This window comes from Ovis canadensis, chromosome 12 (assembly GCF_042477335.2).
Source record: "Ovis canadensis isolate MfBH-ARS-UI-01 breed Bighorn chromosome 12, ARS-UI_OviCan_v2, whole genome shotgun sequence".
Classification (NCBI taxonomy): domain Eukaryota; kingdom Metazoa; phylum Chordata; class Mammalia; order Artiodactyla; family Bovidae; genus Ovis; species Ovis canadensis.
Window position 1 is genome coordinate 31,795,960 of NC_091256.1, and position 23,992 is coordinate 31,819,951.

Genomic DNA, 23,992 nt, shown 5'->3' on the forward strand with positions numbered 1-23,992 from the left:
TGGCCTGATGTTGCTCTCAGTGGGGAGAATCATTGACCATCCCTTCTTTTACCCTTTTGACAAGTGGTTAAAGAGAAAGGCTCTTCTCCCCATCTGCCCTATCGCTTATCACACCTCTCATCACATCTGATTTTTGCTAGCTGATGAGACTCAGGACAAGTCAGATTACAAATGTGGGGACAAACTTGCTCTCAGTTCAGTTCAGTTCAGTCACTCAGTCATGTCTGACTATTTGCGACCCCATGGACTGCAGCACGCCAGGCTTCCCTGTCGATTAACAACGCACGGAGCTTGCTCAAACTCATGTCCATCAAGTTGGTGATGCCATCCAATCATCTCATCCTCTGTCATCCCCTTCTCCTCTTGCCTTAAATCTTTCCCAGCCTCAGGGTCTTTTCAAATGAGTCAGTTATTCCCATCAGGTGGCCAAAATATTGGAGTTTCAGCTTCAGCATCAGTCCTTCCAATGAGTATTCAAGACTGATTTCCTTTAGGATGGACTGGTTGGATCTCCTTGCAGTTCAAGGAACTCTCAAGAAGTCTTCTCTAGCACCACAGTTCAAAAGCATCAATTCTTTGTTGCTCAGCTTTCATTATGGTCCACCTCTCACATCCATACATGACAATTGGAAAAACCATAGCTTTGACTAGACAGACTTTTGTCAGCAAAATAATGTCTCTCATTTTTAATATGCTGTCTAGGGTGGTCATAGCTTTTCTTCCAAGGAGCAAGCATCTTTTAATTTCATGGCTGCAGTCAATATCTGCAGTGATTTTGACCAAGAAAATAAAGTCTGTCTGTTTCCATTGTTTCCCCGTCTGTTTGCCATGAAGTGGTGGGACCGTATGCCATGATCTTGGTTTCCTGAATGTTGAGTGTTAAACCAACTTTTTCATTCTCCTCTTTCACTTCCATCAAGAGGCTCTTTCATTCTTCTTTGCTTTCTGTCATAAGAGCAGTGTCATCTGAGTATCTGAGGTTGTTGATATTTCTCCTGGCAATCTTGATTTCAGCCTGTGCTTAATCCATGCTGGCATTTTGCTTGATGTACTCTGCATATAAGTTAAATTAGCAGGGTGACAATATACAACCTTGATGTACTCCTTTCCTATTTTGGAACCAGTCTGTTGTTCCATGTCTGATTCTACTGCTGCTTCTTGACCTGCATACAGATTTCTCAGGAGGCAGGTCAGGTGGTCTGGTAGTCCCATCTCTTGAAGAATTTTTCCACAGTTTGTTGTGATCCACACAGTCAAAGGCTTTGGCATAGTCAAGAAAGCAGAAGTAGATGTTTTTCTGGAACTCTCTTGCTTTTTGATGATCCAGTGAATGTTGGCTATTTGATCTCTGGGTCCTCTGCCTTTTCTAAATCCAGCTTGAACATCTGCAAGTTCTCGGTTCACATACTGTTGAAGCTTGGCTTGGAGAATTTTGAGCATTACTTTACTAGCGTGTGAGATGAGTGCAATTGTGCAGTAGTTTGAGCATTCTTTGGCATTGCCTTTCTTTGGGATTGGAATGAAAACTGACCTTTTCCAGTCCTGTGGCCACTGCTGAGTTTTCCAAATTTGCTGGCATATTGACTGCAGTACTTTCCCAGCATCATCTTTTAAGATTTGAAATACCACAGCTGGAATTCAATCACCGTTACTAGCTTTGTTCGTAGTGATGCTTCCTAAGGCCCACTTGACTTCACATTCCAGGATGTCTGGCTCTAGGTGAGTGATCACACCATCATGATTATTTGGGTCATTGAGATCTTTTTTTTACAGTTCTTCTGTGTATTCTTGCCTCCTTTTCTTAATATCTTCTGCTTCTGTTAGGTGCATACTATTTCTGTCCTCTATTGTGCCCATGTTTGTATGAAGTGTTTCTTTGATATCTCTAATTTTCTTGAAGAGATCTCTAGTCTTTCCCATTCTATTGTTTTTCTCTGTTTCTTTGCATTGATCTCTGAGGAAGGCTTTCTTATCTCGCCTTGCTGTTCTTTGGAACTCTGCATTCCAAATGCACTCTGCATTCAAACTTGGTCTAGTTGGTTCTTTTTTCCTGCCTCTAGCCCAGGCGAGAAGGCTTAATTCACATGCTTTGCATAATGCAGTGGAGAATTTATTGTGATCTTAACTCATTGGACAATTTATTGTTATCTGGAGTCAAATTCCTAACTTGTAATAAAGTACCCTTAATCCTGCTTTGAGCTTAATACATATGTTTCATTAGTCACCCTTTAACAGAGAGAAGGCTTCTCTAGGACATGTTTGAAACTGAACAGATGTTTGAGACTTGTTCCCCAGCTATGTGTCTCACTATCTATGAATCATTATCTCCATGCCCAGTTTGAAATGATTTACCTAAGTCAGGGTTCATCATGACTTAGATAACTACTCTTTTGGGCAATCAATATATATGGAGGAAAATGTTTCACAATTTATAAAGATCTGTAATATATTTCTATACATAGTCTCCTAGGGCCATCTCATCTCTGCTATAAAGCTGATCATGCTCTCCTTTGCTTCCTTCATAAAGAACTCAGTTTTCTAGTTATTCTGAGCCCCTTTCAGTTTCTTCAGCAACCGTTTTCATTCTCTAACTCACTTCCATCTATTTTGTTTGTGTGTGTCAGTCGCTCAGTCATGTCCAACTCTTTGCGACCCCATGGACTGTAGCCCACCAGGCTCCTTTGTCCATGGGATTCTTCAGGCAAGAGTACTGGAGTGGGTTGCCATTTCCTTCTCCACTAGTTTGTATATGTTGATTAATTTTAATTTTTGCTTCCTGAGACCTCTACCAATTCTTTTCTAACTCTGCAGACTCTCAAGTAATGACTTATTTGTATATACCACTGTATCTCCACATTGAATTTAAGAATTTCTGCCAGATCTGTGTCTTTGAGGAAATTATAAAAATTAATAGTCAAACCCATAACACCTTCTTCTTTAATATAATGTTCAGTTAATTGAAAAGTACTCTCTGCAAGAATAAAGCACATCTGAATATATATTTAAAACAGTTAAAAGATACCATTTTAAAAGTAAAATTAATCATTGTGTAAACTTTTGATTGAAAGCTCAATTTATTTTTAGGGTTTTCATAGTTGTTTGTACTTAAGCAATCTATCTGAGGCTTAAATAATTTCTTCTGAATTTGAAGATAGATTTTAAATATTATTTATAAATGAATCTAAATAGTTTCATTATATATACAGATATACACATACACATGTGCACTTAATATGCACTACCTGTTTCTCTAATGAAACATTATGGCTCAATGGAATTAAAATTAATTCATGTGCAGGGAAATACCTAGTCTTTGAGCCTTATCTTTTCAGCCATCCAGTCTCTTGAGAAAGCAAATTTTGCCCAGACACAAAAGAAAAATGTACTATTAAAATGCAATTCAGAAGTGATAAAAAGTGTAAGTGCAGCAGCCGTTTCACAGCACCCCCTCTGTATACTAAGGGACATTGGGGCCACATTAATTTTTTGTGTGAGTGTTGTCCATCCCATGTGCAAATTAGCACTGGAAGGACCATAATCTGTCTTACATGAGAGCTCTTTTCCCAAGGGCATATATAATACATGCTTGTGTAATTTTGTATATTCAAAGCTCTGTGTTCTGTTTATTTTTTATCTTAAATAGATGTAGAGGGTATTTTCTTAGGAAAAATATTTAAAAGAAATTTCTTAATAAACATTAAAAAGAAATTGTAGAGAGGTGTGAAACTTGATGAAATAACACATTTTCTAAGCTTATTTTTTAAACAAGTTCAGGAATATAATGGGAGAAATTTCAATTGAATTGGGATTTTTATAAAGGCCCTTTCCTTGTCTTAATTAAATAAGATAATATAAGATTATAATAAATCACATAAGATAATATATGTGAAAATATCAACATCTGCGCCAAAATTTGTTTAACCTCAATTTCATTTTTTCTGTCTCTGAATTTCAAAGTATTTTTCTTGGCAGAATATTTAATTTAGTTGTAAATTAAATACTTACTTCCCAGTGCTTGCTTTTTTCCTCTAAAAGTTTCTTGTATTTAAAACAGGATCTAGCTCTAATATTATTGATACCATGTCTCCTTTGATTATATTAATTAAAATTTTCTGATGTTTACTCCTCTTTCCTATATTATATGTTTCTTCTAGATTATCTCTTATATTTATGTATGAGTTTTTCTTCCATCTTGATGTTAGTTGCTCAGTTGTGTCCGACTCTTTGTGACCCCATGGACTATAGCCCACTAGGATCCTCTGTCCGTGGGATTCTCCAGACAAGGATACTGGAGTGGGTTGCCATTCCCTTCTCCAGGGGATCTTCCCAATCCGGGGATCAAACCCAAGTCTCTTGCATTGCAGGCAGATTCTTTACCATCTGAGCCACTAGGAAAGCCCTCCATCTTGGTAGTTTCCCCAAATGACAATCCATTCATAAATTCACATTAAAAAAGAAACTCTAACCATCGGATTAAAAAGTGTATTTGTGTGTGAGAGTGGCTTATTTGACTGATAGACACTGGGATATGACCTTTTAATTAAGGAATTTCCAAATGTTGATATTTGAAGTTGTTGAACTGGGAACTCTCAGTATCTTTTGAGAAGAAACAGTTAGTCTTCTGAAATCTATTAGTCAAGCTGCCAGGTCACTTCAAGAGGAGCAAGGGGAGAGTTCAGTGAGTAATCTTTGAATTAGAATTCATATATTTCATTTGGTGCCTCACTCTGGCCTGCTTGCCTCAGCCCAGAGCTTTCTGATGTAATATTTATGAGAATACACTCTTTTATGAATATATGAATTGGGAGAGAAACCTGGGCGGTTGCATAGGTTTCTCACCTGTTTTCAGCTTTATTCTTCACTCTCACCCATTGCAGTAGTTTCCAGAATCTTCCAGGATTCTGCAGGACTAATGGCATAATTTCTCTTTGGCCTCTTCCTCTTTTGGAACTCGACTTTTCTATCTGCATTCCACCTGCCAAAAATTTGTTAGCATTTTCCTCTTCTGTTTTTTCTCTTTTGTCCTCTTTCCTATGAACTTATAACTTAAAAAAAAAAATCCCTTTACTCTTATTTCAGAAGGTTTTGATGAGGGGTTAAACAATTCATCAGGTTACACTATAAATGTATCATGATCTTAGATGTTCTGTGAGAGTTTAAAATTTTTATTTTTATGTTGATCAAAATAACATTAAAACTAATGATGATAATGATGATGGTGATGGTGATAGTGGTGCCAATACTGAGAGCTATAACAATAAGCTACTTCTACTTTGGCAATACCATTATTTATTGAATTCATTGTTGAACTCATTGTTTTCAGCACCATGTTAAGTTTTGTGTATATTAAGTTGTTCATTTATGGCTCAAATGGTAAAAAATCTACCTGCAATGCAGGAGACCTGGGTTTGATCCCTGGGTCAGGAAGATCCCCTGAAGAAGTGAGTGATGACCCACTCCATATTCTTTCCTGGAAAAAAATCCCATAGATAGAAGAGCCTAGTGGGCTACAGTTCATGGATTCTCAAACAGTTAGATGTGACTGAGCAGCTAACACTTTCCTTCCAGTTTACTCCATAGCATGAGGGAACATAGATAGCAGGGCCAAAGCTAAGATGCAAATATAGGTCTGACTGACTCAAAAGCTTCTTTATCCATACTCTGTACCAAGAATGCCTTTATTATTTGGGAGGTTAAGATGTGAAGAAAGCCCATTTCAATGAGAGTTGCAATAGTAGCCATCCTTTACATTTGGGGAGTACCATCTTATTAAGGGCATTTTTACTTATCTGATGAGTTTTGAGTTACTTGGCACAGTTAATTAATTAATTAACATTCTCTATATTTAGCAAATATTTGAGACCCACAAAATTCTGTAAAATTTTAGTGTCTCCATTTGTGGAATAAGAAATGAAGATACGTAGAAGTTAGTAACAGAGATAGTCAGTGGCCAAGATTGCAGTGAAGACCTGGTGTTCTGATTCCAAGCCATGTGTTATTTTCCCTATAATTTATGACTTCTTTAAATTCTTTTTTTTAATCAAATGTCTCTACAAATCAAATTAAGATGATGACCTTAATGTTCTTTCAGGTTTTTGCCATTTTCTTCCTATCACAAAAACAAAAAATACGTCCCGACAATGCATTTATCAAGCAAATATGGGCCTGATGCTTATGGAACTCAACATTTCCGAGATGAAAATCCTAAGAGATGGATCTGTAACAAGGTGAGTCAATGCAACATTAAAAAGAAAATAATGTTTCTTTGAAAAGGCTAAAAATGGACACTGATTATAGCAAATATACTCTGATGACAACTAACACCCTCATGGTTACAGAATTATTTTTAGCTATTTTATAGGAAGATAGTGCAGCTTACTGTGTCAGTAAGAGGTTTAAGTTTTTTTGTGGATTTTTTTTTTGTTGTGTTCTTGTGTTTTATGGTTTGGCCACCCTGTGGTCAATGGCATGGATCATTAGCTTTGGCAAAGCCAATTAGGGTCAAGTCTGAATCTGTGGAATAGTGTTAAGCTAACTCTCAGGCATGGAGATCAGTGCTTTCTTGCTTTCTTTCAACCTCCATGTATATGTAGATAGGTATGTAGGAAAGAAGGAAGAAGAAAGGAAGGGAAAAAGGAAGGAGGGGAGGGTAGGAGGGAAGAAGGAAGAAAGGAAGGGGAGATATATGTGATATCCTATCTATATATTTGACATAGAAAAGGAAAAAGCAGATAAACATTTACTTTTGGACTCCAGAATTATAATTGCTGGCACTTAAACTAAAATTTCTAATATGGGAAAACACCTACCTACATGTCTTACACAATAGGAGGTAACAAGGAAAGTTCTTACTAGGTTTTTAACCTATTGTCTAGCAATTAGAAACTCAAACTTATATCAAAATTATACAGACAAAGTAGAGCAGGAAATTATATTCTGGAAAGGGCCTAAAGCTACTGAGTTCCATACACTACCACACCTATTGTTTCTATTAGTAGTCTGTCAATGAGGATTTATTCATTTACAGTCTCCTACCAAAAGGATTTAAGACACCTGCTTACGTGCGTGCGTGCTAAGTTGCTTCAGTCATGTCCGACTCTTTGCGACCCTATGACCTATAGCCCGCCAGGCTCTTCTGTTCATGGAATTCTCCAGGCAAGAATACTGGAGTGGGTTGCCATGCCCTTCTTCAGGGGATCTTCCCAATCCAGGGATCGAACACATGTATCCTGCATTGCAGGTGGATTCTTTACTGCTGAGCCACCAGGAAAGACCCTGAGGGCACCTTATCAAGTGGCAAATACAATGTAGGCCATATTCTAGAAATTTAAACATGGGGAAACAATCTTAGATGAGAAGAGCACCTATGCCCACAAAATAAAGGAGGACTGGGAGGAGGGCATGGCAACCCACTCCAGTATACTTGCCTGGAGAATCCCATGGACAAAGCACCTAGGCGGGCTGCAGTCCTTGGAGCTGCAAAGAGCCTCACATGACTGAGCAATGAACATGCTTGCACGTGACTGTGGTGGTCAGAGACTTAGGAAATGCAACCTGTTGGTATCTAAGATGCAGAGAACAAAAGTTGCAGAGGCATCCTCACTGCTCAAGTGAAAGAAACATGTTAGACCTTTAAGGGAAATGAGATCTTTCTTTGCCAAATTCTAAGAAAAGTTCTTTTTTAAGGACATTGTAAATAATGGCATTGTCAAAAGGAACTCGTGCTTGGATTCCTTAGGAAGTCGCTTTTTCTTTTGTAGCTGCTAAGTCTTTTTGTTTTGTTGTTGTTGTTTTTTTAAATAGTCTTCTAGAACACTAAACAGTAATTCCATGGCATAAGGAATATTTACAATGAGTAGTTCAATCTGGTCCACTGACTGATAAACCTGAAAGTTGATAATAATATTATTACATTAAAAATCCATACCAAGACTATGCTAGGCATTTGTTTTTTACCTAATATGCAGCCATTCAGAATATAGGGTAAATATGATTTTTAAACCTTTTAATTTTGTATTTTGAATGTACATAATGTGATCTACATCTCATTTTTCTATTTGACATGAATTTTATTTTTTTGTTGTTAAGCCGTCACCATTCTATTTAATTCAAGGAAAATCTCATTTCGTTTCCTTAAAATGTAAATGACTTACCTGAAGACACTGCACTACTTCAGTATAAGAAAAATCCTTGTGCCAGTGTTTCTTTCCTAAAATAATATGGTTCTTTTGGGTTTTATGCTATAGGTTTATTCATATGTTTGACATATTCCAAGACTATGCATTCATCTTACTAGATTAATCAAGTTATAGAGACTCTTGGATATTCACTAATAAAAAAAAAAGTTTATTTTGTTCTTTTGGAGGAATCGTTGTTGCCTCTGTATACTTTTAGAAAGTACACATACTTGAAAAGTTAATGACAAATAATCATTCTTTTAGATCCTGAAAACTAAGAAAGTGTAGAGATTCCTTATGTCTTAATAAATCATTAATCCACTTGCACAAAATCACATAGAAAGATATTAAATGCAAATTTAATTTTATTCCTCATTTCCTTCTTTTCTACTTCCTCTGATCTCTTAAAATAACCTTATTAAATTGACAAATTATTCCTGTGTAGCCAATAGATTCTACAAAGTACAAAGGTAGCCATTCTATTGTTTCTATGAAAATATGTTATGTTTTGACTTACTGCTCAGTGATCTGGGTGAATTTGTGCCCAATAAATGATTAAAAGCCTGCAGATTTTTCTTTATTTTATATAAAACTTTGTTTATTGATTTTGGAGACATGAGACCACAACTTATTCGTTACTAGTAGATGAAGGATTGTTTTAGTGAGTTGTTAAGTTCAAAATGTTGAAGAGGGAAAAGACTGGTGTAGTTTTATGCTGCTTCTATTGGGAGATGGGCTATTTACAAACATTTAAATACACATAAGATTTAGTTGAATGCATTAGATTTACTGAAATTAAGAAACAAATATATTTGGTTCCTGTTCTCCACTCTTTGCATCATGTTTTAAGTTTGTCTGCCTGGAGAATTTTTTTCTCTTTTGTTTTCTTTAAGCATGGAGGTTGTAACTGTCAGGCCATTTGTTATACAACTAAGATAAAGGGTGTACATTGAGAGAAAAGTAAAATGTTTTCTTTCTCTAATCATATTCACATTAAATCAGTTAATAAATAGTATTTAATATTTTTGTTTTATTTTAATGCTATTAACATGAACAGTACAGAAAGACATCACAAAGTCAGCAGATTAAGAGCAAATAATATAATTTTCCTGACAGTATGAAAATCAGTAGTGAAAAATAATATATATCATTTTTTGAATTTATGGAAATCAATAATAAAGTATATATATCATATAACTTACTCATATTTCTTTTATCTAACTGTAAAATGCTCCAAGTTAATTGTTAGATTCTAGATCTGTGTCTTAAATGGTCAAACTTTTTTTAAGTTCACCTAAAGACTTTGTATTTATAAATTCTTTGTTGTGCTGATCTCAATATCTGAAAAAGAAATGAAATTAAATAAGTGGAATCTATTAGTCACCATTAATTTCATCTATCTGACTAGGTCTAAAAGAGTTGGCCAAGAAAAAATTGTCTACTAAAAACATTCTTTTGATTGTCAAAACATCTGATCATGTTCATATTTACTGAAGCAGAAATGATAGTCTCAGGCCTTTATCTGAATAAGAATGAGTTTCATATGCATTTTGGACAACTGACTATAATAGAACCACTTCATGTTTTCCCATATTCGCAAAATTCAAGAAGAGACTTTTAAGATGGTTCATGTTGACAGAGCTTCTCCTCCTATGCCTTATTATAGGTGAATTACAGCAGTAGATCAGCCCTTTTGTGTTATTTTCACATGCATTTTGGTCCTAAACAGAATTTTATAAGCTACAAAGCATAAAAATATCTAGTACTCCAAAGAATTAATTTAGAGAGCCTAAGCATATTGCACAGAACATAAAGTTGACCTTTACCGTCGACAGCGTTTGGAATGGAGTGGGATGTGGAACACATCATAGATTTAATGTGGCACGTCGCTGTCTGCAGAAACTTGGGTGGGACTGTGACTGCTTGCCCATAGCACCCGGTGATTGAATCTGCTGTCACCAGCATCCTGATAATAATGAACACCCAGTTCAACGACCATGATTATGATTATCATAATTGATGTGCAAGAGCAGTGTGTGGGGATCATTACAGCTGAACTGTACATCAGAGAAACATGCCTCAGTTATGGATAATTTTACTCTTATGCATTGATTGGGATAAAATATGCCTTTCTCTTTAAACAGACCAGCTTCATATAATTTTAAGAATCTTTCTGTACACGCTGATGGATGATTATGTGTCTGCTGAAAACAGCCCCCGACAGTTGTTTGTTTTGTGTTGTTTCGTTTCATTAGTAAATGTAAACAATTAAATAATTAAGTGTAATTGAGGGAAAATATTTTGCTTAGGAGGATGGTCTTCAATAATCAAATATTCAGTTTAAATGCTTTTTCTGTCTCTCTGACAATATATCTGGGACTAAAGTTCTTCAGCGTTCTCCCTCTGATTATCCTTGTACCTGAATTCCAGAGGTCAGCAACCATCAGGGAAAATATAAGCTTATACAATTTTTTATTATAAAGTATTGTGCATTTTAATATGCATACATTTTTGCATATACTCTAGTTTATTATGCCTTTAGGACAGAACCACTTTTGTGTTATACTATATTGAAAAACAGTGTTTAACCTATAGAATAGTTTGGATATGTAGTGTTGAGATGTATAAATTTACACTTTCGTAGCTTTTTCATCAATATTTTGTTTCAGATAGGTTTGTCACATTGTGTGGAAATTTTCAATTATAGTCTTAAAAATGAGTTCGAGAGTTTCTGATTTTAATTTTAACTCATGAATAAATATGATATTAATTTCCAAGATTTTCAGTAGATTAGTACTGACCATGTTAGTCTGTAATTATTATAACCTAAGTGGGCTTCCCTGGTGACTCAGCGGTAAAGAATCTGCTTTTCACCTACTGAAAACATTATTTTTCAGAAATGATGGATTTTATACCATGTGCTCTGGTCTAACCTCTTGCTGTACCCAAAGCCCAGATGTCTATTTCTTGACCATTTGCCATATTATGACCTCTACGGATGTGTATATACCATGTGACATAAGCTGACTATCTCGCTCACTGGAATGCACTTTCTTGTCAGTTCTTTCTTCCAAGGAATCCCCTTAATCTTTCCCCAGGTCATTTATGCCTTAAAAAGATCTTAACATCTTTTATCTAGAATTTTTAGGTCATAGGTTTCTTGAAACATCCAGTTTTCTGAAAGTACTGATACTTTATCTCAAATATTGGAAATATTTTTGCTAGATATAATAACAAATGGTTAATTCTGTGGAATTATTTTAAAGGGGATTGGTTCTATTATTATGTACTTCATTTAGTTCGCTTTTAATTTGCTGTGAAATTTTTGCAGAATCTTTATTATTTTATATTAACTCTGTTCTTTAATGCACCAAACTTTTGTATATTATATATATGTTTTATTCTGTTGAATTTATTTTTGGCTTTTAAGGCTTTTTTTAAAAGTTGTAGTTGATGTACAGTATTATACAAGCTATAAGTGTAGAGCATAGTGACTCACAGTTTTTAAAGATTGTGCTCTTTTATAGTTATTGTAGAATATTGGCTATTTTTCCTGTGTTATACAGTATAACTTTATAGCTTATTTTATACATAATAGTTTGTCCATTTAAAAAATGTCTTTATTATGTGTCAAGATGATACAGAATACCAGAATATTATTTATAAAATAATAAATTAATGAAATCTTTACCTGGCTTAGAGAGAAGACATTCCTGTTATTTAGAAGTCTTGTGTGGTGCTCTCAATGGTTCCTTCTTTTCTGTTTCCAATGACAGATCTGTTATCCTGAATTTTAAATACTTCCTTTGCTTTTATGCTTTTATTACATATTTGTATTCCTGAGCAATAGCTAGTTTTGCATATCTTAGGCATTTTATAAAAATGTATTTGTATAATGTGTAAATCAAATCACGTGTACTTTTCAAACAGCTTTCTATACCACACACTTACTGTGTATGCATGCATGCATGCTAAGTTGCTTCAGTCGTGTCTGATTCTTTGTGACCCTACGGACTGTAGAAGGTTTTGCTGTCCCTTGGATTCTCCAAGCAAGAATACTGGAGTGGGTGCCCATGCCCTCCTCCAGGGAATCTTCTCCACCCAGGGACTGAACCCATGTTTTATGTCCCCTGCATTAGGAGGCGGGTTCTTTACCACTAGCACCGCCTGGTAAGCCCTCTTACCATGTATAGTGAAAGTGAAAGTCGCTCAGTCATGTCCGACTCTTTGCAACCTCATGGATTATACAGAGCATGGAATTCTCCAGGCCAGAATACTGGAGTGGGTAGCCTTTCCCTTCTCCAGGGCATCTTCCCAACCCAGGGATTGAACCCAGGTCTCCCACCTTGCAGCAGATTCTTTACCAGCTGAGCCACAAGGGAAGCCCTTTACTTGCATTTAATTTTTTCCACTGTTGTATTCCACACATGAGTTGCCACAATTTATCCATTTATTGGAGAAAAATATGCATTACTTGCAGCTGCTCTAATCAATGATTTTGATGTGACTATTGTGTTGATTCCTTTATAAATCTCCTGGTTCACATGAGAGAAACGTATTACTGATTATAGGATATATATTGAATACATTTTCAAATTTGTTCCATAAGATTATATTTTACAAAGAACTGTTCACATTTAGTTTACAACAGTGATACTACAGTAGTCCTTCCATTATTTATCACTGTCAACCTTAAAATTTTTTGCTGATTGGATAGATGTGATGTTATGTATTAGTTAGCATTTCCTTGATTTTAATGAAGTTCAACTTTCTTATCCAAGAGCACACATCTCTCAATAGAAGTTGTTTTCTCACATGGATTCTACATGTTTATTATTAGACTTATTCCTAAGAAACTTATGTTTTATTGTGATGGTGAAAAGCTCTTTTTTTTTTTTTCCGTTCATTTTCTAACACACTCTTGCTGTCATACAGTCTTTTGTGTTCTTCATATGTACTTTTGTTACTATGTTAGTCCGCTCAGGTTGCCATAACAAAATACCACAGACCTGGTGGGTTGTATTTGTTTTTTCACAATCCAGGGGGCCAGAAGTCCAAGATCAAAGTGCTCTCGGGGTTGGTTTCTGGTGAGGCCTCGCTTGCTGGCGCTCCTCCGTGGTGTCCTCACGGCGTCTTCGGTGTGCATCCAGGCAGCGAGAGTGCTGTGGTTGGTGTCCCTCCCTCTTCTAATAAAGACACCAGCTCGATCAGACTATTCTGGCGTCAGATTTTCTAGTTTCAAATGACTGCTTATGTGCCTGATTTTGAGCAGTTTATTTAAATTCCCTGTATCTGAGTTTTCTCATCTTTGGAAAGGGGAACTACTTTACCTTCCTTAAACTGTTATGGATGACTGTTGGGATATGATGTTATGTTATGATGACTGAATTAGGAACTCGTATTAATTACTTAGAAAAATACCCAACAAAGTAAATACTGTACATTTAGCTGTTATTGTATTTATGATCTTTTAAATTTTCTGTTTCATTAATGTATTTTGACCACTTATGTTATAATGATCTTCTAAATCTCTAATACTCTCTGTATCATTTAAAATTTTACCATTATTAGCCCTATTTTCACATATTGACGTTATAGTAAAAGCTATAGGCGCAGCTCATTATATTGTACTTTGCCACATCACACTTCTTGGATATTGCATTTTTTAAAAAAACAAATTGAAGGCCTGTGGCAACCCTTCATTGAACAAGTTTTTGTCAGCTCCATTTTTCCAGTAGCATTTGCTCACTTCATGTTTCTGTGTCACATTTTGGTAAATATCACCATATTTCAAACTTTATTATTATTATTACTATGTATTTATGGTTATTCTATGATGAGTGATTTTTGATGTTACTATTTTCTTGTTTTGGGGCACCAGAAACCATGCTAATGTAAGACAATGAACTTAATTGATAAATGTTGTGTGTGTTCTGACTGCTCCACTGACTGGTCATTCTCCTATTTCTCTCCCTGTCCTCTGGCATCCCTATTCCTTGAGACACAAAAATATTGAAATCAAGTCAATTAATAACCTTATAATGGTCTCTAAATGTTCTAAAGGAAGAATCATACATTTCTCACTTTAAATCAAAAGCAAGAAATGGTTAAGCTTAATGAGGAAAGCATGTCTAAAGCCAAGATAGGCTGAAACCTAGGCCTCGTGAACCAGTTAGCCAAGTTGTGAATGCAGAGGAAAAGTTCTTGAAAGAAATTAAAAGTGCTGCTCTAGTTCATACAGAAACAGCCTTATGGCCTATATGGAGAATGTTTTACTAATCTGGATAGAGGATCAAACTGCCACAGCATTCCCTTAAGCCAAAGCCTAATCCAGAGCAATCTCCTAACTCTCTTCAGTTCTGTGAAGGCTGAGAGAAGTGAGAAAGCTGCAGAAGAAAAGTTTGTAGGTAGCAGAGATTGGTTCATGAAGTCTAAAGAAAAAAGCCATATCCATAACATAAAAGTGCAAGGTGAAGCCGCCAAGTGCTAATGTATTAACAGAAGCTGCAGCAAGTTGTCAAGAAGATCTCTCTAAAATAATAAGGATGGCTACACTAAGCAACAAAATTTCACTGTAAATAAGACAGACTTATAGTGGAAGAAAATGCCACCAGGGACTTTCATAGCTTGAGAGAAGTCACTGCCTCTTTCTGAGTTTCAAAAGTCAGGTAGACTCTCTTGTTAGGTGCTAATGCAGTCGGTGACAGAGTTGAAGCCAGTGTTCGTTCATCAGTCTGAAAATCCTAGGACCATTAAGAGTTATGCTAAGTCAACTTGGCCTATGCTCTGTAGATGGAACAGCAAAGCCTGGTTGACAGCACATCTGTTTACAGCATGGTTTACTGAGTAGTTTAAGCCCACTCTTGAGGCCTACTTCTCAGAAAAAAAAATTCCCTTTCAAAATATTGCTGCTCACTGAAACACAGAGACATACTTTACTCATCACTTTGTATGTCACCCAAACTCTAATAACCAGAGGATTCATTAAAAGTAGTTTTTCCTACCTCATATGATCATAAATTTATCCATCGAGAAAGGAAGCCAAATCCTGGTAATGTTCTTTTCATATCCAATGGTGGGATTTTTTTCTTTGAAAATCAGTAGTGGTTTTATTTTGAAAAAATTCTTATTGTTTTGTAGTAGTTGGAAGGGGTTTAATTGGCAGTGGCGAGTTGAGAGTGGTTATACAGGGGGATCAGAAACCAAACTACTTGGACCTTTCTTGGCTGAAATATGACATGATCAGCACAGAGGAGCCCCCAAGAAGTTTTCATGTTGTGACTGTATTCCATGGGATGATGAGAAATAAATGTTAACAGTATATTGAAAAAAGAATTACTGCTCATTGACAACATACCTGGTCATATAAAAGATCTGACAGAAATGTACAATGAGATTAATATCATTTTCATGCCTGCTAACACAACATTCATTCTGCAGCCCATGAACTGAATAATTTTGACTTTCAAGTTTTATTATTCAGGAAATACATTTTGTATGGCTATCCCTGCCATAGATAGTGATTCCTCTGATGGATCTGCGCAATGTCAATTGAAAACATTCTGGAAAGGATTCACCATTCTAGGAGCCATTAAGAACATTTTTGACTCATGGGAAGAAGTTTAAATATCAACATTAACAAGAGCTTGGCAAAAATTGATTCCAGCTCTGTGGATACCTTTGAGGGGTTCAAGACTTTGGTGCAGGAAGTCACTTCAGGTAGCAAGAGAACTAGCCTTAGAAGTGGAGCCTGAAGAAGTGGAGCCTGAAGACTAAATTGATGCCATCTCTTGATAAAACTTGAATGAATAAGGAGTTTCCTCTAAGGGCTGAGTAAAGGAAGTAGTTTCTGGAGATGAGAACTACTCCTGATGAAGGTGGTATGTAGAATTATTGAAATGACTAAGGATGTAGAATGTGACATCAACTTAGTTGATAAAGCAAGTAGCAGGGTTTGAAGGGATTATCTCCAATTTTGAAACAAGCGCTACTGTGGGTAAGATGCTATCCAGCACCTCAGGGATAGTATCAGTGCTCAGGGCACTCTACTCAGTGTTCTGTGCTGACTGAAATGGGAAGGAAATCCAAAAAAGAGGGGATATATGTATAGCTGATTCACTTTGCTGTACAGTAGAAACTAACGCAACATTGTAAAGCAACAGTACTCCAATAAAGATTAGTTAAGAAAAGAAAATGAAGTTGCTTCAGTTGTGTCTGACTCTATTCAGTCCATGGAATTCTCCTGGCCAGAATACTGGAGTGGGTAGGTATTTCCCTCTCCAGCAGATCTTCCCAACCCAGGAATCAAGCCGGGATCTGTTGCATTGCAGGTGGATTCTTTACCAGCTGAGCTACCAGGGAAACCCAAAAGAAGAAAGTAATAGTAAACTAACATTAATAAATTGACTGAGTCCTAGATAATTAAAAGATTAATTTGTTTTTATTAATTTAAATTAATTTCCTATACTACATTTTAATATTATACAAATTAAATATTGAAGTTTATCAAACATCTAACGTGTTACACTAAGACAAATATGTGAAAGCTTCCATCAAGATGATTTTAAACTTACAGATAACATTTTATATATTTTTTTGTATCTTTGAATTGACTTTACACCACTATAAAATAGTATTTTGAAAAAATTTTTGGTAAATTTCCAAGTTGGTGCTTAAAAAATGTCTTTAAGTCTTATAAAATGGCAAAGGGAACCAACAGCAACACATACCACAGAAATAAAGGAGAAGGCAAATACTTCTCTTAATTGTGTGTTTCCTTATCACTACATATCACTTACATAATGTGTGCCAAGGACAGCATGGAACTCTACTCGTGGATTTCACAGACCAGATTTCCTGCTTGAGAATTCATTTGAAGAAATTGTTCCATTGTGACAATTATTGTTGGGGATTTAATTTCTCTTAACATATTTAACTGCATATTTTCTGAATTATACCTAAGTGCAATATAATTTATCCTAAAAGCATTCTTCATTTAGTTATTTAAACATTCATAGTTATCCTAACAAGATGCTGGAAACCATACTCCCAGACTTCTTTTGAGAAGGCTACAGTTTGTGAATTCTATTATAGAAGTGCCAGATTGATATCTGCATCATTAACTCTGGATTAATTTGTGAGTTACTTTTTAGGTGGTTATGATAAGGTTGTAAACTATTAGGGAAAATTTTACATCTGTTAGCATGTTAACATATTAACAACCAAAATTTCAGATGACTAAAAAGTGATAACTTGATAATCTAGGCAGCAACTGACTTAAAGGATATCAATGAAAGACTCTGAGGTACAAAAGTTGTGAAAATATTTCACATGATGGTTGTAAAGATACAAGTGTTGACCTTAACTTTTTTATTACATCTATTCCAACAGCAATTTGCAAAGATTTTGCTCACAAAAATTGGAATATTTAATAAAGCGTAATTTTCCTCCTCTGTAATCCCTCAATTGGAAAATGTAGTCCCTTGATGATGATCTAGGGTTTTGAAGAATAAATGGATTTTAAAGAGAAAATTAGATGGTACTTATTATGTTGTCTAACTAGCAATGCATCGTCATTTGTCTGTTGTATTATAAATGGCTTGCTCTCTCTACCTTCCTCATTTAATCATGTAACTTGTCTGTAAGCAGCATTAGAGAATGTTGCTGTGTTACTTTTTCAGTTATTTTCTCTGCTTATCCAAAGAGAACTCACACTTATTATAGCTAGTGCAGAACTCTTCATTTTCTCCCTGACATCTGGTTTCTCTTAAATTCCTTTCACCCAGGCAGTCACTCAACTTTTGCCGAATAATGGGGAGACGTCCTAGTTTTCTCCCTCTCTTCCTTAGGAAAGATTTTCCCCAATGACATTGACTCTCCCAAGTGAAGTTATGTATGACTGGCAAGTTTTGATATTTTAAGAATTAAGCCATGATATAAAAATTATATCCTAGTCCAAAATATTCTTATGGTAAATAAAATACAATTTTTGTGTATATAGTCAGTATTTTATTTGTTTTATTATATATTCTTTCTGAATGTGTTTTTGTTATTTGTCTAATTATTTGTCATGAGAAGACTGGATTGGAAGGGTGTCTGTGCAAGTCTCTTTGCAGCTCAGTAACCTAATGCCATGTTGGCATTTCTTATAGAAATAATGAAGAGCACTAGCATTCACTGTAAATGTGTTTCCTTCACTTTATGTCATGTATATAATATGTTAAGAAAATGACTTCCATTTTGTGAGCATACTCCATAGAAACTCATTTATATTGTGAAAGCTTATAAACCATGAAAAATTTGAAGTATTTTTTTCAGAATTCTATTTTTTTAAAAAAGTATTTGAATTGGAGTTGTACTTCTTTGAAGGTTTGCCTTGATTCTTGAGACACTGCATATTGTTTTTCTAATTGAATTCAGAAATATCTGTCATTTATGTTTTTATATCAAATAAATAGTGTGTGAGGGTGAAGGCAATCTAATCTGCAAGCATGAATATACTTCCCAGTACTAATAGCATAATTAAGTGTTCAAAATACTATATGTAAAATTTTAGTGTACTTAGTTTTGAAAGTAAATTTCCATATTCATGGCATGTATTACTTAAATTTCAAAATAAAAATTCTAAAAGTGCCCCAGAAAAAGATGTTGAGAAAATATATTAGATATTTTGGTAGCTAACACATATACTTTTGCTTTTTATCCCCAAACATTACTGATAACATTTCCCATGCTTCACCTTTCTCTCATGTTACCGATCTACAATAGATGTAAATGCCCCAAATAAAAGGATCTGAAGTTGCATGAATTTGTCAGATTGGGAATATTTTCAGATATCAAATGTTAAGTGTTTGGTGTTCTATGAAGAAAATCATCTCAGAATGTAACTACTCTATTCATATAAATGTATGACTTAGTAGCATTAAAATAATCAGTGGTAGATTGAAGGGTTTATTTTTGATGACATGCTAAAATAAAAATAAAGTGCACTTTCCAGAAAGATTCTTTGTATTTGAAGGGTGCAGTATAGCTTAAAATACTGCCCTTGTAAAATCTATTATTAGAAAACAAAGAAAGATGCTCTTTTTCAAATATCTCCTATCTTTTATATATGGAAACAGTGTCAGACGTTATTTTTTGGGGCTCCAAAATCACTGCAGATGGTGACTGTAGCCATGAAATTAAAAGACACTCACTCCTTGGAAGAAAAGTTATGACCAACCTAGATAGCATATTCAAAAGCAGAGACATTACTTTGCCAACTAAGGTCCGTCTAGTCAAGGCTGTGGTTTTTCCAGTGGTCATGTATGGATGTGAGAGTTGGACTGTGAAGAAAGCTGAGCACCAAAGAATTGATGCTTTTGAGCTGCGGTGTTGGAGAAGACTCTATGTGTGTGTGTGTGTGTGTGTGTGTGTGTGTGTGTTTTAATTTACTTTATTTTACTTTACAATACTGTATTGGTTTTGCTATACATCAACATGAATCTGCCATAGGTGTACATGAGTTCCCAATCCTGAACCCCCGCTCCCACCTACCTCCCCATACCATCTCTCTGGGTCATCCCAGTGCACCACCCCCAAGCATCTTGTATCCTGCATAGAACCTAGACTGGCAATTCGTTTCTTACATGATATTATACACGTTTCAATGCCATTCTCCCAAATCATCCCACCCTCTCTCTCTCCCGCAGAGTCCAAAAGTCTGTTCTATACATCTGTGTCTCTTTTGCTGTCTCACATACAAGGTTATCGTTATCATCTTTCTAAATTCCATATATATGTGCTAGTATACTGTATTGGTGTTTTTCTTTCTGGCTAATTTCACTCTGTATAATCGGCTCCAGTTTCATCCACCTCATTAGAACTGCTTCAAATGCATTCTTTTTAAGGGCTGAGTAATACTCCATTGTGTATATGTACCACAGCTTTCTTATCCATTCATCTGCTGATGGACATCTAGGTAGTTTCCATGTCCTGGCTATTATAAACAGTGCTGCGATGAACATTGGGGTACACATGTCTCTTTCAATTCTGGTTTCCTTGTTGTGTATGCCCAGCAGTGGGATTGCTGGGTCATAAGGCAGTTCTATTTCCAGTTTTTTAAGGAATCTCCACACTGTTCTCCATAGTGGCTGTACTAGTTTGCATTCCCACCAACAGTGTAAGAGGGTTCCCTTTTCTTCACACCCTCTCCAGCATTTATTGCTTGTAGACTTTTGGATCGCAGCCATTCTAACTGGTGTGAAGTGGTACCTCACTGTGGTCTTAATTTGCATTTCTCTGATAATGAGTGATGTTGAGCATCTTTTCATGTGTTTGCTAGCCATCTGTATATCTTCTTTGGAGAAATGTCTGTTTAGTTCTTTGGCCCATTTTTTGATTGGATCGTTTATTTTTCTGGAATTGAGCTGCATAAGTTGCTTGTATATTTTAGAGATTAGTTGTTTGTCAGTTGCTTCATTTGCTATTATTTTCTCCCATTCAGAAGGCTGTCTTTTCACCTTGCTTATAGTTTCCTTCGTTGTGCAGAAGCTTTTAATTTTAATTAGATCCCATTTGTTTTTGTTGGCTTTTATTTCCAGTATTCGGGGAGGTGGGTCATAGAGGATCCTGCTGTGATTTATGTCGGAAAGTGTTTTGCCTATGTTCTCCTCTAGGAGTTTTATAGTTTCTGGTCTTACATTTAGATCTTTAATCCATTTTGAGTTTATTTTTGTGTATGGTGTTAGAAAGTGATCTAGTTTCATTCTTTTACAAGTGGTTGACCAGTTTTCCCAGCACCACTTGTTAAAGAGATTGTCTTTACTCCATTGTATATTCTCGACTCCTTTGTCGAAGATAAGGTGTCCATAGGTGTGTGGGTTTATCTCTGGGCTTTCTATTTTGTTCCATTGATCTATATTTCTGTCTTTGTGCCAGTACCATACTGTCTTGATGACTGTGGCTTTGTAGTAGAGCCTGAAGTTAGGCAGGTTGATTCCTCCAGTTCCATTCTTCTTTCCTAAGATTGCTTTGGCTATTCGAGGTTTTTTGTATTTCCACACAAATGGTGAAATTATTTGTTCTAGCTCTGTGAAAAATACCGCTGGTAGCTTGATAGGGATTGCATTGAATCTGTAGATTACTTTCGGTAGTATACTCATTTTCACTATATTGATTCTTCCAATCCATGAACATGGTATATTTCTCCATCTATTAGTGTCCTCTTTGATATCTTTCACCAGTGTTTTATAGTTTTCTATATATAGGTCTTTAGTTTCTTTAGGTAGATATATTCCTAAGTATTTTATTCTTTTCGTTGCAATGGTGAATGGAATTGTTTCCTTAATTTCTTTTTCTACTTTCTCATTATTAGTGTATAGGAATGCAAGGGATTTCTGTGTGTTTTTATATTCTGCAACTTTACTATACTCACTGATGAGCTCTAGTAATTTTCTGGTGGAGTCTTTAGGGTTTTCTACATCGAGGATCACATCATCTGCAAACAGTGAGAGTTTTACTTCTTCTTTTCCAATTTGGATTCCTTTTATTTCTTTTTCTGCTCTGATTGCTATGGCCAAAACTTCCAGAACTATGTTGAATAGTAGCGGTGAAAGTGGGCACCCTTGTCTTGTTCCTGACTTTAGGGGAAATGCTTTCAGTTTTTCACCATTGAGGATAATGTTTGCTGTGGGTTTGTCATATATAGCTTTTATTATGTTGAGGTATGTTCCTTCTACTCCTGGTTTCTGGAGAGTTTTTATCATAAGATGAGGTGAAGTCGCTCAGTCGTGTCCGACTCTTTGCGACCCCATGGACTGTAACCTACTAGGCTTCTCCGTCCATGGGATTCTCCAGGCAAGAATACTGGAGTGGATTGCCATTTCCTTCTCCAAGGGATCTTCCCGACCCAGGGATCGAACCCGGGTCTCCCGCATTGGAGGCAGACACTTTAACCTCTGAGCCACAAAATGGATGTTGAATTTTGTCAAAGGCTTTCTCTGCATCTATTGAGATAATCATATGGCTTTTATTTTTCAGTTTGTTAATGTGATGAATTTCATTGATTGATTTGCGGATATTGAAGAATCCTTGCATCCCTGGGATAAAGCCCACTTGGTCATGGTGTATGATCTTTTTAAGATTGTTGTTGGATTCTGATTGCTAGAATTTTGTTAAGGATTTTTGCATCTATGTTCATCAGTGATACTGGCCTGTAGTTTTCTTTTCTTGTGGCATCTTTTTCAGGTTTTGGTATTAGGGTGATGGTAGCCTCATAGAATGAGTTTGGAAGTTTACCTTCCTCTGCAATTTTCTGGAAGAGTTTGAGTAGGATAGGTGTTAGCTCTTCTCGAAATTTTTGGTAGAATTCAGCTGTGAAGCCCACTGAACCTGGGCTTTTGTTTGCTGGAAGATTTCTGATTACAGTTTCAATTTCCGTGCTTGTGATGGGTATGTTAAGATTTTCTATTTCTTCTTGGTTCAGTTTTGGAAAGTTGTACTTTTCTAAGAATTTGTCCATTTCTTCCACGTTGTCCATTTTATTGGAATATAATTGCTGATAGTAGTCTCTTATGATCCTTTGTATTTCTGTGTTGTCTGTTGTGATCTCTCCATTTTCATTTCTAATGTTATTGAATTGATTTTTCTCCCTTTGTTTCTTGATGAGTCTGGCTAAAGGTTTGTCAGTTTTATTTATCCTTTCAAAGAACCAGCTTTTGGCTTTGTTGACTTTTGCTATGGTCTCTTTTGTTTCTTTTGCATTTATTTCTGCCCTAATTTTTAAGATTTCTTTCCTTCTACTAACTCTGGGGTTATCCATTTCTTCCTTTTCTAGTTGCTTTAGGTGTAGAGTTAGGTTATTTATTTGACTTGTTTCTTGAGGTATGCCTGTATTGCTATGAACTTTCCCCTTAGCACTGCTTTTATAGTGTCCCACAGGTTTTGGGTTGTTGTGTTTTCATTTTCATTCGTTTCTATGCATATTTAGATTTTTTCTGTGATTTGTTGGTTATTCAGGAGAGTGTTGTTCAGTCTCCATATGTTGGAATTTTTAATAGTTTTTCTCCTATAATTGATCTAATCTTACTGCATTATGGTCAGAAAAGATGCTTGGAATGATTTCAATTTTTTTTGAATTTATCAAGGCTAGATTTATGGCCCAGGATCTGATTTATCCTGGAGAAGTTTCCGTGAGCACTTGAGAAAAAGGTGAAATTCATTGTTTTGGGGTGAAATGTTCTATAGATATCAATTAGGTCTAACTGGTCTATTGTATCATTTAAAGTTTGTGTTTCTTTGTTAATTTTCTGTTTAGTTGATCTGTCCATAGGTGTGAGTGGGGTATTAAAGTCTCCCACTATTATTGTGTTTGTTAATTTCCCCTTTCATACTTGTTAGCATTTGTCTTACATATTGCGGTGCTCCTATATTGGGTGCATATATAATTATAATTGTTATATCTTCTTGGATTGATCCTTTGATCATTATGTAGTGTCCTTCTTTGTCTCTTTTCACAGCCTTTGTTTGAAAGTCTATTTTATCTGATATGAGTATCGCTACTCCTCCTTTCTTTTAGTCTCTATTTGCATGGAATATCTTTTTCCAGCCCTTCACTTCCAGTCTGTATGTGTCCCTTGTTTTGAGATGGGTCTCTTGTAGACAACATATATAAGGGTCTTGTTTTTTTATCCATTCAGCCAGTCTTTGTCTTTTGGTTAGGCATTCAACCCATTTACGTTTAAGGTAATTATTGGTAAGTATGATCTTGTTGCCATTTACTTTATTGTTTTGGGTTCAGGTTTATATACCCTTTTTGTGTTTCCTGTCCAGAGAAT

General features: G+C 35.7%; 1 protein-coding gene across 4 annotated transcripts in view; it reads left to right on the top strand.

Moving 5' to 3' along the window:
• The window catches only part of SPATA17 (spermatogenesis associated 17), a 250,526-nt gene that overhangs the window by 170,700 nt on the left and 55,834 nt on the right, over positions 1-23,992 (top strand). For 2 of the 4 annotated variants that reach the window (XM_069544611.1, XM_069544612.1), the window contains exon 9: positions 6,092-6,227. In XM_069544611.1, coding sequence (XP_069400712.1) covers positions 6,092-6,227 — 136 coding nt within the window. Of the gene's footprint in view, positions 1-6,091; positions 6,228-10,012; positions 10,114-13,219; positions 14,115-23,992 lie in introns of those variants that run through there. The other 2 variants (XM_069544609.1, XM_069544613.1) reach the window with 2 other exon arrangements.